The following is a 13,283-nucleotide window of genomic DNA, read 5'->3' on the forward strand; positions in this document are numbered from 1 at the left end:
TTGACGTCGTCAATAAACCAGCCGACTGAGTCATCGCAACCCTTGTCGCAAAGGAAAATTTTACGTCGCAGGGCGGTCTCAACCCCCTCAAAAAAATAACTCCTGCGATTCGAGTCGTACAAATTATAGCGATATTTTCCCTTGAGGGAGGTCCTTTGATTTTCACCTGATGCGCAAATGGCGAATCGTTTGTCATCGATTTTTAATATCGACCGGCAATTGGGCGCGGTCATTCGTAGCGTGACCAATATGCGACGTCAAGGAAAGAACGTTCGACGTCGGTGGCGTTTACATTGACGTTAATAACGGGCCGCGGTGGCCGTGGTGGACGTGCCTCGAATTCGACTTCCTCCTTCAGGAACCGTCGAAACAATGACATCAGCTCTAAGAACCGTAGCAAGCGGAATTGAAGCATAAATCGCGGCGAGCGAGCGAGGCTGAAATTCCCGGCGATTAAAATTCTCCACCCCCACAGGGGAATTAAGAAAGAGCATTAATTGCGGCTCATTTGCGATACCCGCGGATTGGTAAATTTTTCCCACGGTCCATTCTCTCTTGATATCAATCTTGGAAGAAAATCGGCGAGCATGGGGATTGGTATTGACGGAATGCTGTAGAAAGGGGGAGGAATTAATTTCATGGGATTTTTGGAGAGGCGATTCTCGAGGGGGCGAAGGTGAAGGACCCTTTTGACGCGACTACGTCAAGAATCCCGGAATGTCATATGGACCTCGGCGAAGACGCCGTTGCATAGCTATGCACCGAACCGCGAGGCTCTATTTATACTTTTGGGACAAAGGGCAGAAGTGCCGGGGAGAGAATTTCACGGGGGCATCAAGACGCCTCGAAAACCCCGCGACTCGTTCGCGGAATTCCTCCGAAGATACCTCACCGAATATGTCTTTACGTTTACCCGAAAACGCGAATAAAAAAGTCGCTTTAATTAATTCCTTCCCGTACCCTGCGAGCAGCCGGCTCAGAATATCTCTTAGAGCATTTTCCAGGGATTTATGAAAACGACGAAATTTTCCTCGGGCAAGTGGTAAAAGAATTCCCGTTAAATATGAAAGAATTGACGTAGAATCAGGTAAAGTGACGGCATGACTTCGCCGAGGGGAATTATCCCTTCGGTAAAATCATTAGGCCGCCCCCGTCGGAGGTTGGGACGGAAATAAGACGACCGCGGCGACTGAAATAACAAATCCCGCTAAAAATATCCCCGATGAAGCGGAGTGCGGAATGAAAAACGGAGCCGCGGACGTCCCGGGGAAAGAGGCCTTTCTCCCTTCTCCGAGGTGAATTTTCGCAAAAATCGCCAGACCGCCGAGTGAAAACTCCTCCCCCGAAATGTCGCGTCGGGTGGTTTTAAAAAATCCCCCGCAGTGGACATTCCCGTCGCGAAAAGGAAACGTGCAAAAATCAAGGAGTTGTGGAAAAATGGAGGACCTCGAGATTTTTCGCCGGGAGGAAATTTCCCAGAGACGTCTCTCGGGGATCCGGGGAATCGGCGAGGTCGCGATCATCGTCTGGTGAAAATGGCGGATCTGGTGAATGCCCTTGTAAAGGCCGAGACCGCGATGAAAAAGCGGCGGCGAATCGCTCGAGCGAGACTCGCTGAGGTAATCCGACCCGTTTTGTAGCCGTATGAATTTTGCCTGTCCTTGATGACGTATCGAGTGCCGATATCGATACCGGCGACGGATCGCCGATACCCAATCGATTTGTTCTCTTGATACGAGCTTCGATCGTTCGCGCGCCGATGCGCTCAAAATACTCCGCTAATCGACGCCCGAAGACAAGGAAGGGAAAAAAAATTAATCGATTAAAAAGGAAGTATTTCCGGCCTGGGGAGACCGGAAGTGACCCGAAAGACAGGAAGCGATTCGGCAAGATCGGGCACTCATTCGCGTCTCGCGGAAGTCTCCTTCCCTTCTCTCTCCCTGTCCCCAGGTTTTCTGGGTCAAGTCGAAGTGCAATCGTCGCCTGAAAAGAATCACGCGAGGGCCTCTAGTGCTCTTCGAAAACTTTTCCCCTAGTTTCCCCGCTCGCATCCCCCCGAGGATTCAAGTTCACGCGCAAAGTGGCCAGAGGACCTTCAAGGAGGGAACAATCAGCCTCCATTGTGCTCCCCGATAGCGGGAAAAATCATTTTCCCTGCCAGGGGTGACTTTTCCTCCCGACAAAAAATCCCCCTCCCTCCGAAAGGTCCGAGAAAAGGAAAATAAAAACGCTCACCGAATTAAACGCGCGTCTCGTATATTTTACAGGACACTTACTTGAGGTATCGTGCTCGCGAAGGGAAATTAAAATGATAGAAATTAATTTTCCGCCCCAATACGAGCCACGGAATAATTGTCCTCCTGTTAATAAACCGGGCAGTTTTGTTTGAGCATGCACCGTCTCCGAAATTCGCAGCAGAGAAAAATTGTTCCGGGAATTTATGGGACGATCCCGACCTTCGTTCGGTGATAAAGAAGCGAGATGACGGCCGAAAGGGGGGAAATTCTCGTTATCTCTCGTTTGACGGAATCCCCTGTCCACTCGGGAGCTCTTTTGGCATTTGCTCCACACATCGGTCCGGGAGGGTCAGGTTCAAGAACGAAGAGAAGAGAGAAGTCCCGAGGCTCGAGCTCGCCAAGCCGCTCGGCCGAATGCCACGGTGTAAAATTAGCCTCGCCATATTGAGTTGCACGTACAACAAGGTTGCATAATGCAACCGAGATGGAATAATCTGCCGAGTTTCGTTGCACCGGGAGGGCCCTTCATTTCCACGGGGTCGCCGGCCTTATCCGCGCTTCCGCCTCGCGGAAAACGCCCCCTCGAGCGCGGCCCCGTCCAAGATGCAAGATTGCAAATTCCGAAACTTATCAAACAACGATTTAACGATTCCGTTCGATCCACGAGCCAGTGCCCACCGTACCGATCGGCACGGTTCGTTCAACTCTGGCACCCGTTTTAGTTTGTTAAGCATTAAGGCTGCGCCAACGATCCGAAAAGGCGGAAAAGGCGGAAAGGATTCGGCCGGTGAGGCCCGTAAAATTCGAGGGGCCCGAAATCAGGTCTCGAAATAAGAAGATAACGCGACGGACATTATAATAACGCGGTAGAAAGTCGATCCCGGTGCACCGTTCGCGATATTAAGAGGCACTCCGGAAAAAAATCTCTCCTTCCGAAAACATCTCCCCACGAGGTTAAAAGGTACACACGATTTGACAAGGAACCGATCCTTCGCGCGAAGCCCAATAAAATTCCTGGATTTCAAGGTCGGGTCACGCGGGAGAAAATAAAGCGATGTTTAGGAACTTAGATAAAAAAAAAGAAAAAGAAAATAATCGATTTCGCCCTATGCAAATGTCCCCCGAAATGCGATTGCACCGTGTAACGCCGACTTTCTCGACGCTCCCCACGTCCTCAATCATGATTCATGCCGACAAGTATGTCTTCCTATATTATACCTATAGGTACAGAGAGAGAGATACGCGTCGCAACGAGAGTATGCCTCGTGTACTCCACGTATGAAAGGAACCGTTCGACGAACGCCCCCGATAATCGTTCTCAAAAAGGAGACCCGAAACGCCTTCGACATTTTCGTCATACGTCAACTATAACCGGAAAGAATGATTAATAACAAATTCCCAGCGCATTCCATTTCTTGCGTTTTGCACATAGGAAGGGAATTACTCGGGGGGGTAAAAGGGGGTCGCGGATTGTCATCCCCCGATGGGTTTAATGCCTGCAGTCCTTCGGCTTTGTACCCGGACCTATTTTCCCGACACATAAGGACGAAGTCATAAAGCGAAGTGGGTGAATAAAAAATGAAGCCTCGGTACATAGGGCGTTATGTCTCGCGAAAACGTGCCTCTCCCCCAGCGGGGCCAGGAGTATGTACCGAGGGGTACATGTAGTACCTGAACTCGCAGGTACACCAGTGGGTACACAGGGTCCTTCCGCCGTACGTCGTTACACATCCGTCCGCGTTCTTACATCCGTACATATGTATATCTACGGACATGTACGTATACATGCATCTATGTACATCCTCGTACATACATTGTGGCAGCTCCCTATAGGGCGGCCTACCGAGAAGCGGTCCCCTTTATGCCCTTTGTGCTCCTGTCCCCACCCGTGCCCTTCCAAGCCCCGATTTATTAATTCATAAATCGTCTCGAGGCATCTCTGATAAGCTTATGAATGAATCCGCGTCTCGATTCGGCCTTATCGCGCCTAACTCCACGTGGGTGCCCCCCGAGTCATGCGTACTCATCCTGGTACATCCGCGTACTCGACGCACCGCGGCTTAAAAATTCTAGAGAATTTTATTCTTATCATTTATTAATCCCTCTTTTTTTTTTTTGTCGAGGGGAAGATTCGAAGAGAATTTGCGGGACGTCGACCCCGAGGCTGCTCGCTGTTCACTGAACTTTCGAGCCCGTTCATCCGTGTGAGCATTCGCGACCGACTGACAAATGTCAAGAGACCCTGCAGAGACCCGCCGGGATCCGCAGTCTTTCGTTTAACATGGACCGGGAACCTTTAACGTGACCCACTTGCCATTTTCCGAATCGGTCGTGAAAGAAAAATACGAAAAGTATAAAAGAAATAAAATAAGATGAAATAAATCCCACGTCTCGAGGGGTAGACAAGGAAAGAGGGGAGAGATCGAGGACAGATTCAGGTCCAGCTGTCGGGGGATTTCTCGCGGAGGAGGAAAGCCTGGAAAAAGAGAGAGAGCTCCAAGGAGAAAGCAGAGCCGCAAACGGGAAGCTGCGGTGTCTGGAGGAGCCGAAGAAAAATGGAGAACGACCTCAGGGTCGGTTTCAGCCCCAGAAAAGGAGGATCGATTGGACTACGTGTGTCCCGTTTCATCGCGGAATCGTGGACGGAATAAATCGCCCAATCGCGAGTAGCGCGTGGGGTCGACCGGCCACCCTGAAGAATACTCCGAAGAGGAAGTTCGAGGAACAAGGCTCGATAAACGGGATTGTTTCCGGGAAAGATGACCTCGGGGGAGGTTCCGGGAAGGGCCTGGCTCCTTATTTCGGCTTATCGGCGAAATTTCCTCTCCGTCTGCCCCGTGGATGGCTTATTGATCGGAGCTTCCGGACGTGGACGAAGGCGAGCAGGAGAGCGCGCATGTCGCGCCGGGCTGCGTGCTAGCCTCGTCTCTCTCGCTCCCCCGCGCCGTCCGTGCAGGGCGTCTCTCTCGCTCCTTCTTATTCGCCCTACCCCGAGAAATTCCCGAATTACGGAGACTCGTCGAGGAGGAAAATTCTCCGGAGGAGGGAGGCAAACTTCCCGGATGCAGATTACGTTCTCAGAGGCTTGTTAACGACAGTTTTGGTCCAGTTAGGAGGCTGGTCGAGAATTTTTTCCAATTTTCCGGGAGATTACCTGGACAGAGGCAGGCAGTATCCATATTTATCGACGAATCCCCGATTTTCAATTTCTTCTCTCTCGATCGGATCTCGGCCTATCGGAATTTCGAGGCGATGCTAATCCAAACACAGGAGGCTCGGTATTGTATACAGTATTTGAGAAAGTATGTATCTGGGCACGGAAGATGGTCTCGGGGCAATTCCTAGAGATGACCAGCAGATGCGCGAAAATAGAATGGGCGAATTCCGATTTTTTTTTTCTGCCGAGGATCCTCTTCGACGTTTCCTCCCGGAGGGAAAAAAATTCCTTTTGGGGGAAATTTATCCTGGAGGAGGTCGAAGACGTCGCGGTTTACGTTTGGCCTCTACTTTCCAATTTCTTGGCGCAAATTAGCCTCTCCTCGGGGAACGAGGATGTAAAAGTCGAGAGATAGGGCACCACCGTTTACGACATCGTCCGTCATCAAAGTGTCTCGGATGGGCGTAAATTTACGGACACTCTTGCCGAACGCCCTGTCGAGATCCTGGGGGCTCCGGAAAAAAATTTATTCCCGCCATTTGCATGCGGTTTGATTAACTGGCGAGCGAAACAGGATCGACGGCGACCTCGAGGTGTCGAGGATACCTCGAAAGCTTATCGCCCCGAAAGGCGAAAAAGAGATCGACGCATACCAGCTGTAGCGATTCCTCAAAAAAATGGTATTCACGTCCTCGAATTTAAAAAATATTATTTAAATGACGTTTCACGACGGCGTAGAGAAAGCGGCCAAAATTTCTCGAGGAGATGATCAAGGCTAAGGGCAGAGAGGCTGGGACGAAGAGGGGCGACGACACGCCGAGAGACGCAGAAACGTCCGAAAATAGACGAGGTCTCCGTCCAACGCGAGGGTAAGAATCCCCTTCTCGGTTCTCGCCGTCATTTCTCGTCAGGCGACGAGAAGAACGAGGGAGAGCCAGGGTGTGTCGCGAATTACCGCCTATCCTCCCGACCAGGGACGACGGAGGCAAGATTCGCAAGATTCGCCGATAAAACGGATATAGATGGATCCGATTCGACCGCGACCTACCCTATCAATCCTGCGGTCTTCCTTCCCAATTTCCGGGGGAATAAGTTCCGCTCGAACCCACCGTTAAAACGATTCAAATCGACAAAAGATGAAAGGTCCCCCAATTTCTTTCAGTATTTTTATATATATAATAATTTTTCCCGAAATTAATTAAATTCCCGAAGATTTGAGGGAATATCCCGAGGCTCGAAAATGAAGTCGTGAACGTGGAAAGTGGAGGAAGGGAAACGGGGATGGTCTATAAATACAAACAGGCATTTAAGGCTCGTAATTCTCGTCAACCCCCTGAATCGCGAGATGTGACGCATGGGGAGCGGGCCTCCCTCGTTGCCTCTCTCTCGCGTGCCCGCGACGCCGCCTCGCTCCGTCTCTCCCGCACTCACGGGGCTCGGGCAGCGCGCGGCCAAAAGGAGCAAAGAGAGGCCCGACGACGCGCACCGTCGAGGCGCCCCCTCACCGGTAGATTTACGCGACGCGAGACGTCCAGGCGTACGTAAAGTCGAACGACGTCCCTAATGAGAGCAAAACTCTCAAGGCGCTTTTACCCGGGACCGCTTTTGCACGACTATTTTGCCCCCGGATGCCCCCGGCCAAAAAGACCCCGCAGGAAAGGAAATCTCCCCTCCGGAAGTATGGAGAAAAATCCCGGAAAGAAAAAGGACGCCTTTTTGAGGAAACCTCGTATCCGGAGGAAAATAACGAGCTCAAAATTCCCGGGGAATTTCGGGAGGGTTTTAACTACGGGGAAGGAAAGCGCGAAAATTGTGGATAAACGCGTGGATTGAAAAGGAGGGACGTTTAAATCTTCCCGGCGAGTCGCGGGGGTGGAAAACCGCGTTCCTCCCTTCGGTCTAGGGGAATTCCCGCTAAGGGCGGGAATCGACAATGGCGCATTGCGGAGAGATCGAACGATGGCCCGACACGCTCCCACCCTGCCGCTTCGTTTCTCCCTTTCCTTGCAGAAGGACGCCATTTTGGTCCCGCGAGTCCCCCTAGGGGAATGACCCCCAAATAATAGTTAGGCACCTCAAAATCCCCCAAAAAACCTTCAAACGTCATTTTACCCCACCTCAAAATTAAAAGGCAATCATCGGACCCAAGATTTCGGACCAAATTCAGGGGATGCAATTCGTGGTCGATTTAGCCCCGAAGAGGGGAGTCGGTCGCGGTTTGACAAACGAATCCAGCTTCGCCGGTGGGTACCGACCTAGTCGAGGGAAAAGGAACAATGGATGTCGCATCGAAGCATCCACGAGGATCCAATTATATCGCGACACTTCTTTTTCTAGCGAATACCCGAAGAGGGACCCCCGTTAAAGCTGTGTCGCGTACTCGGAGGGACAAGTCCCGTCGTTGTCCGACACGCCGGCGTCATGTCGGAAGTCGCTAAACGGGTCGTAAAGCGCGCCTAGTATTTTTCAAAATTGACATCCACTGGCGGCGAAAGTCCAAAAAGAGGAGCATCGGTTAGACACACCGGCGGCGCGATTGATCGCCCCCCTCTCGTCGCTCTCCCCTTTTTACGGACACTTTTTATCCTCCTTTTAAAAGCCGCCTCAACGAGATCCAAGAGTTGGAGTAGAAAATCAAGGTAGTTAGCGTTAAAAGCTCGAGTCGCCCGATCGGGGGATGGATTATCTCGCGGGACGATCTCCTTTTAAACGTCCACGGGTTGAAAAGGACCAGGGGAGTCGAATCTCTGTCCACGTATGCGAGCATGGGCCATATAGACGCGGAAGTCACGGCATCCCGAACGGCAGGAAGGGCGGCTTCTTGAAGAGTCGGCGCTCCCCGAAGAGGACTATTTATAAACCCCACGGCGGGGTGCAGCCCGAATAATTCCTCGGTTTTCCCCAGGTCGAGACTTTTTCGATTATCCGGCCTGACGGGCCAGTCACTCCTCGCGTTCCTTATGGAAAATTCTGAGATCATCCCCGTACGAATCCACCCCTCCCTATATTCGCCATTTCATCCCCAGGGTGTAAAAGAATCCATTCCCCCGAGTTACAAATCCTTATGGCACATCGCTACCGGATTTATTGTTACCCAATAATTCCTCTCATATTTTTTTCCACGGCGGACGAATGTCCAAAAGTTGAGATTTATATATATATATTTTTTTCTCAATTTGTAATTTGTAAAAGGAGTTACTGGGTAAATAAAAATGATGAGACTCACCTTTTGCGAGGCGATTCAGGATGAGGTCCTTGTGTTGTGCGGTGTGGGGCTCGGGAAGCACGACGAGTAGATAACATCCGCTGAGGGGTGAGGGTGGCGGGTGTTGCTGTTGCTGTTGCTGGGTTCCCGGGGGCGGATTACCACAGGGGGGTGTTCCCGGGGTGACGTTTTGCTCGGGGCCGGAAGTGGGTCCTCCTCCCCCGCCCCCGTCGCCGGCAGGATCCATGGTGCTCATGTCTGCGCAGAAACGTGGAATAAATTATGCGACGTGCATTCGAACGACGTAACGAGGTGTGCCTCCTCCCCCCCCCCCCCCGCAAAAGATGCTAATTTCCTCCCGGAGCGTCGAATTAAAACCGAAAAGAGCGGCGGATAAAAATTGAAATATCGATCACTCCGACGTGACGTTTTAATTGGAGTGATTTCCACTCGTCGGGCGTAAAGTGGCGTGTCGAAATTTTCCTTGCCTTTTTTTAATTTTTTTTTCATATAGGTCCGAAGAGAAACGACAAAAGTGGCTTTTCGATATTTATCAAGTGTCATCCGCTCCGGGCGCAGACGACGAAACTGGTGTCTCGATATTTCCACGGCGGTGCTCCAGGGGCCGGGGTTAATTTACGATAACGCGTTAATCCTTCGGAGAGGACGGGCCTCCCCGTAGGTGGTTATTATCAATCATTAATATGCGAGAGGCCGATACGGCGGCGACGGCCTGAGTGATTTAAATCGCGTAACGTCATTGAGCGATCTCCGGGATAATGACAACGGACGAGTCCCCGTTAATACAATGTACCTCGTGAAACACCGCCCGGAGGCGGGAAATTCGAATGATAAAACGGCAATTGGAACCGTAAAGAGAGTTATGAAAAATCCGTACACCGGCAAAACAAATCTCGTCCGAATCAGGGAAACCTTCGAAGCCGTTATCACTCGGCAGGCCGAGGTAATGACAGGCCTAAAGAGTCTTCCACTCCTGTAATTAGTAACGTAGCACCTAGTAACACGGCAGGAACGACGACGGACGAATGGCCGTAGGTCTGACCACTGACCGCACGTTGACCACTGGTCGTCAAACTAGTTGGCGAGTCCCTACTTCTCGAAATTCTTCTCTCGACTCGACAAAAATTTTTTTTTTTCTTTCATTTTTTCCCTCATTTCCATCTATTAGAGGGCTAAATCACGAGGGACAATTCGATAATCCGAAATCGATGCGATCGGCGATCTCGCAGCATCCGGTGACGAGACGAGACCGCGCAATTAAACCCACCAGCCGTGTTATCGATAAGGGATCGAAGCCGGCCCCGGGTTTTAAAGGTCCAGCGTTAATCCCCTCTCCGATCCCGAGGAGCCTCCCACAGGACTCTCCTCCACCGAGATATTTAATCTCCGGCTGTTGATTCAGCGATGAAGATTAAGCCTACAGCGAAAGCAATTAAACTCCGACGTTTGTCGTCCGGGTGAGAAAAATCGATGCCTCTGTCTATTGCCGCTACGCGATTCCCATCAATCCCCATGATCGGTTCCCGAAATGATCCACCGTTAACAACTCCCAATTACCGAGGAGAATCCGAATAAAAATCAAGAACGCTCGCGAAAGTTACGTTTCAATTAATTTTTTTATGATTAAAATTCGGCCGAGGAAAATAATATTCCGACCGGTGCCGAAATATCGGAGTAAATCGGATGACGGATACTCGGGTCGCCGTCGAATTTAATGGAAAATGCAATTTAATGCAAATCGAGAGGATCGACGGCGAAGGAGCCGCGACTCCTCCGCTCGATCGATCGATTTGATTAGATGAGGAAAATTTGGGAAGTCGAGGGGGGCAGAGTAATCTCCAGGAGTAACCCTCCCTCCCTCCGTCCCTCCCTCCCTTGCCCGACGTTTCACAATCAATCTGAGAAGGTGGAGCCGTATTGCGCAGGACCTGGAAGTGTACGTTTCCGCAGGAAAAGACGGAAAGAGCCTTGGGGGTCTCCATTGCGCAGGATTTTCGAAAGACGGTATAGATCCAAAACTGCCGAGGCTGGAGACCCCCCGCGGACAAAGGCGGGCACCAAAAATAGGAAACTACAACCAAGAGCGTCGCAGACCCCTCTCCGAAAATTAAAATCCCTCTCTCCATTAATTGACGGTCTTTCTCCATCCGTGCCACGTCGCTAAACGTGAACGTTATCAGAAAGTACTCCCAGCAAGTAAAAAACGGCCTTAATACATATTTTCCCGCACTTTGAAATTTATCCCAAGGATAGGAGACCCGACAGCGGGCGGCTTCTTCGAGGGGAGTGGAAGCCCTCTGACCCCCGAAAAAAAGGAACTAAAAAAAGGGGGAAAAAATAAGAAAGGAGGTTTGATCGATAAGACGCGTAGGCGTAGCCGGTGAATACGATCCGCACGGGCCCCTGCGCCCCTTTTCGTCGCACGCAACAAATACGAATGAAAATTTCACTCCTCCCCACTTCCCCGCACTGCGGTAAGCCCCTAGTAACAACCCCTCCCTAGCCTAACCTCCGCCCGGCAGCAAGAAGTCCTGCGATAAAGGCTCCCCAGGTCCAAGTTTTTCCCGTTGATATCCAAACTCGGCCCCCCTCGACGCGATCGAGCTTCCGGCAGGGAAAAAAAATCCTTCCGTTTAGAAAAACCCCGTAAAAAAAAAACAACAAAAAAAAATTCTAGAAAAATTTGTCACATCTCCTAGGGACGTTTTAGACCTCTAAAAGAAGTTTCCCTGCGGAAAGTCAGGAAATCCGTCGAAGGGGCGTAAAAAATTCGGCGGCTCGCTCAGCCGGGAAAAATCCGCAGAGGGGGCCGCATCTTCCCGAAAAGGAGCGAAAAATTGATTACACCCGTGGAGAGTCGCGATTATCGCGCGAGTACGGCCGGGAAACCGGTGAGACGACTCCGAGGTGTGCGTGAGGGGGGAAAAAAGGCGACCTCGTAAATTCGCTTAGCAACCGAAAGCCCTCGCCCTAGATTTCGCATATCCCGGGAAAATGCGGCCGAGTAGAAATTTCACAAAGCTTCGATAACAGGAATTACCGGGATTTCGGCTCCCGGGAGGTGAAAACGATAAACAAAGTAGGCAGACCCGAGGACTTACACAAGAACACGGCGCGATGATTCACCCTCCCCCGTCGGGATCGCCGATAAGAAATTGCGAAAACGGGAGACGGGGTCCTTGGGGACGAGCGAGGGGGGTGAGTCACCCGCCCCAAATCGGCGAGGGAGCTTACCACACCCAAAGTAGTATAAAAGTCGAAACAGGGTAAATGTAAGAAATCTAGAGCGTACAATGAGTAAGAGGCGAGGTGGCAGAGGGGGGTTTAATATTTAACAGAGTTCACATAAGATCCTCGACTAAATGAAATTTTTCAAATGGAAATTCTGGGAGGAGTTATTCGGAAAAGGTGGAGGGTAGGCGGAGGGTCGAGGGGCTGACCTAACCTAACTCGCAGGCCCACCTTATATCTCCTCTGGTTTCCAGGGTCCCAGATCCCCGGAAGGTCCTTTCCGTACCTCCGCCTCGGGAGGTAATGCACGACCGGAAATGTCAAGAGAGAATCCCTCCCCCGGGGAGGGGGCGGTGCGGGGGGCTCGCTGTGCTCCTTCCGGGCGGCCTCGAGGAAAGAAAGGCGATACGTCCGCCTCGGCGGCGGGAGGACGAGGAGGTACTGAGGAGAGTGCCGGGTCTCCTCCGGTCGCGCCGGTGTCCCTCTTGTCCGCCTCTTGCGAAGGCTGCGGAAACCTCGACGGCAGCTCGCGATGCGGGCCGCCGGCTGTCTGACGGACTCTGAGGGGCCCCCTCGCGCCGTGCGCCGTCCACCGTCGCCGGCCGCAGGAGGCTGCGCGCGACCCACCGCGCACCCGCCGGCGAGCCCTCCCATTGGCTCGAAAGGAGCCGGTCACCCCCCACCACCGCACTCCCTGGAGTGCCGGCCGGCCGGACGCTCGCCTCTCTCTCGCTCCCGCGTCTCGCCCCACCCTTCGACGCGGACCTCTCGCTCCCTCCCGCTGGGCCGCCCTCGCCGACCCTTTCCGATGGATCCGAGGCGAGACCGGGCATGAGGCATTTTTCGTACGGACGACCCGGCTCCAACGGAAATCGGGAACGCCGGGAACGTTCAGCGGCGGCTTTCCCGAGCCCCCTGAAAGGGTTTATCCTAAGGGCGAGCCATGGGAGAGCGTTTTTGCAAATTAGGAAAATTCTAACCGGAGCGAGGAATTCTCGGGGCCGGAGGAGAGACGGTACGGCAGTGGTGCGGCAGCCGTAGAGTGGCGGCGCGCGCACGCCCCTGCGTAGCCGTTCCTCATTGATACCCTCTCTCTTCTTCCTCTTTTTAAGGTTTTGTCCTTCTCTCGCCGGTTTTTTACATCTCGGATACGTGCGAGCGGATGCCGAGGAGGATCTTTTCCCCGCGAGTCCGAGATCGCGCCGCATTCGAGAGGCATCGATCGCCTCGAAATGCGGCGAGATGGTTCACGGGGAGCCAAAGAGGTTATGTCTCGCCTCGCGCCCTCTCTCTCCTCCTGGTTCCCACCCTCTCTCCCTTCGGATGGATCCGGACGGACGCTAAGGACGAATCGAGGACTCTAGACGGACGCGCGGAACCAGAGATCGCTGCACTCGGCCGCTTCCTGCCTTGCGGAACGTTTCCGAAGTGG

The 13,283-nt window shown here is 52.3% G+C and overlaps 1 protein-coding gene across 1 annotated transcript in view; it reads right to left on the reverse strand.

Moving 5' to 3' along the window:
- The window catches only part of LOC105696360 (microtubule-associated protein futsch), a 36,667-nt gene extending 24,478 nt beyond the window's left edge, over positions 1-12,189 (reverse strand). Inside the window, exons 1-2 of the mRNA XM_023434462.1 lie at positions 12,083-12,189; positions 8,621-8,857 (exon numbers count right to left, since the gene is read on the reverse strand). Coding sequence (XP_023290230.1) covers positions 8,621-8,855 — 235 coding nt within the window. The 5' untranslated portion in view covers positions 8,856-8,857; positions 12,083-12,189. The remainder of the gene's footprint in view (positions 1-8,620; positions 8,858-12,082) is intronic.
- Positions 12,190-13,283: the final 1,094 nt, after the last annotated feature.

Source organism: Orussus abietinus, unplaced genomic scaffold, assembly GCF_000612105.2.
Source record: "Orussus abietinus isolate OABI.00-Male unplaced genomic scaffold, Oabi_2.0 scaffold15, whole genome shotgun sequence".
NCBI lineage: Eukaryota > Metazoa > Arthropoda > Insecta > Hymenoptera > Orussidae > Orussus > Orussus abietinus.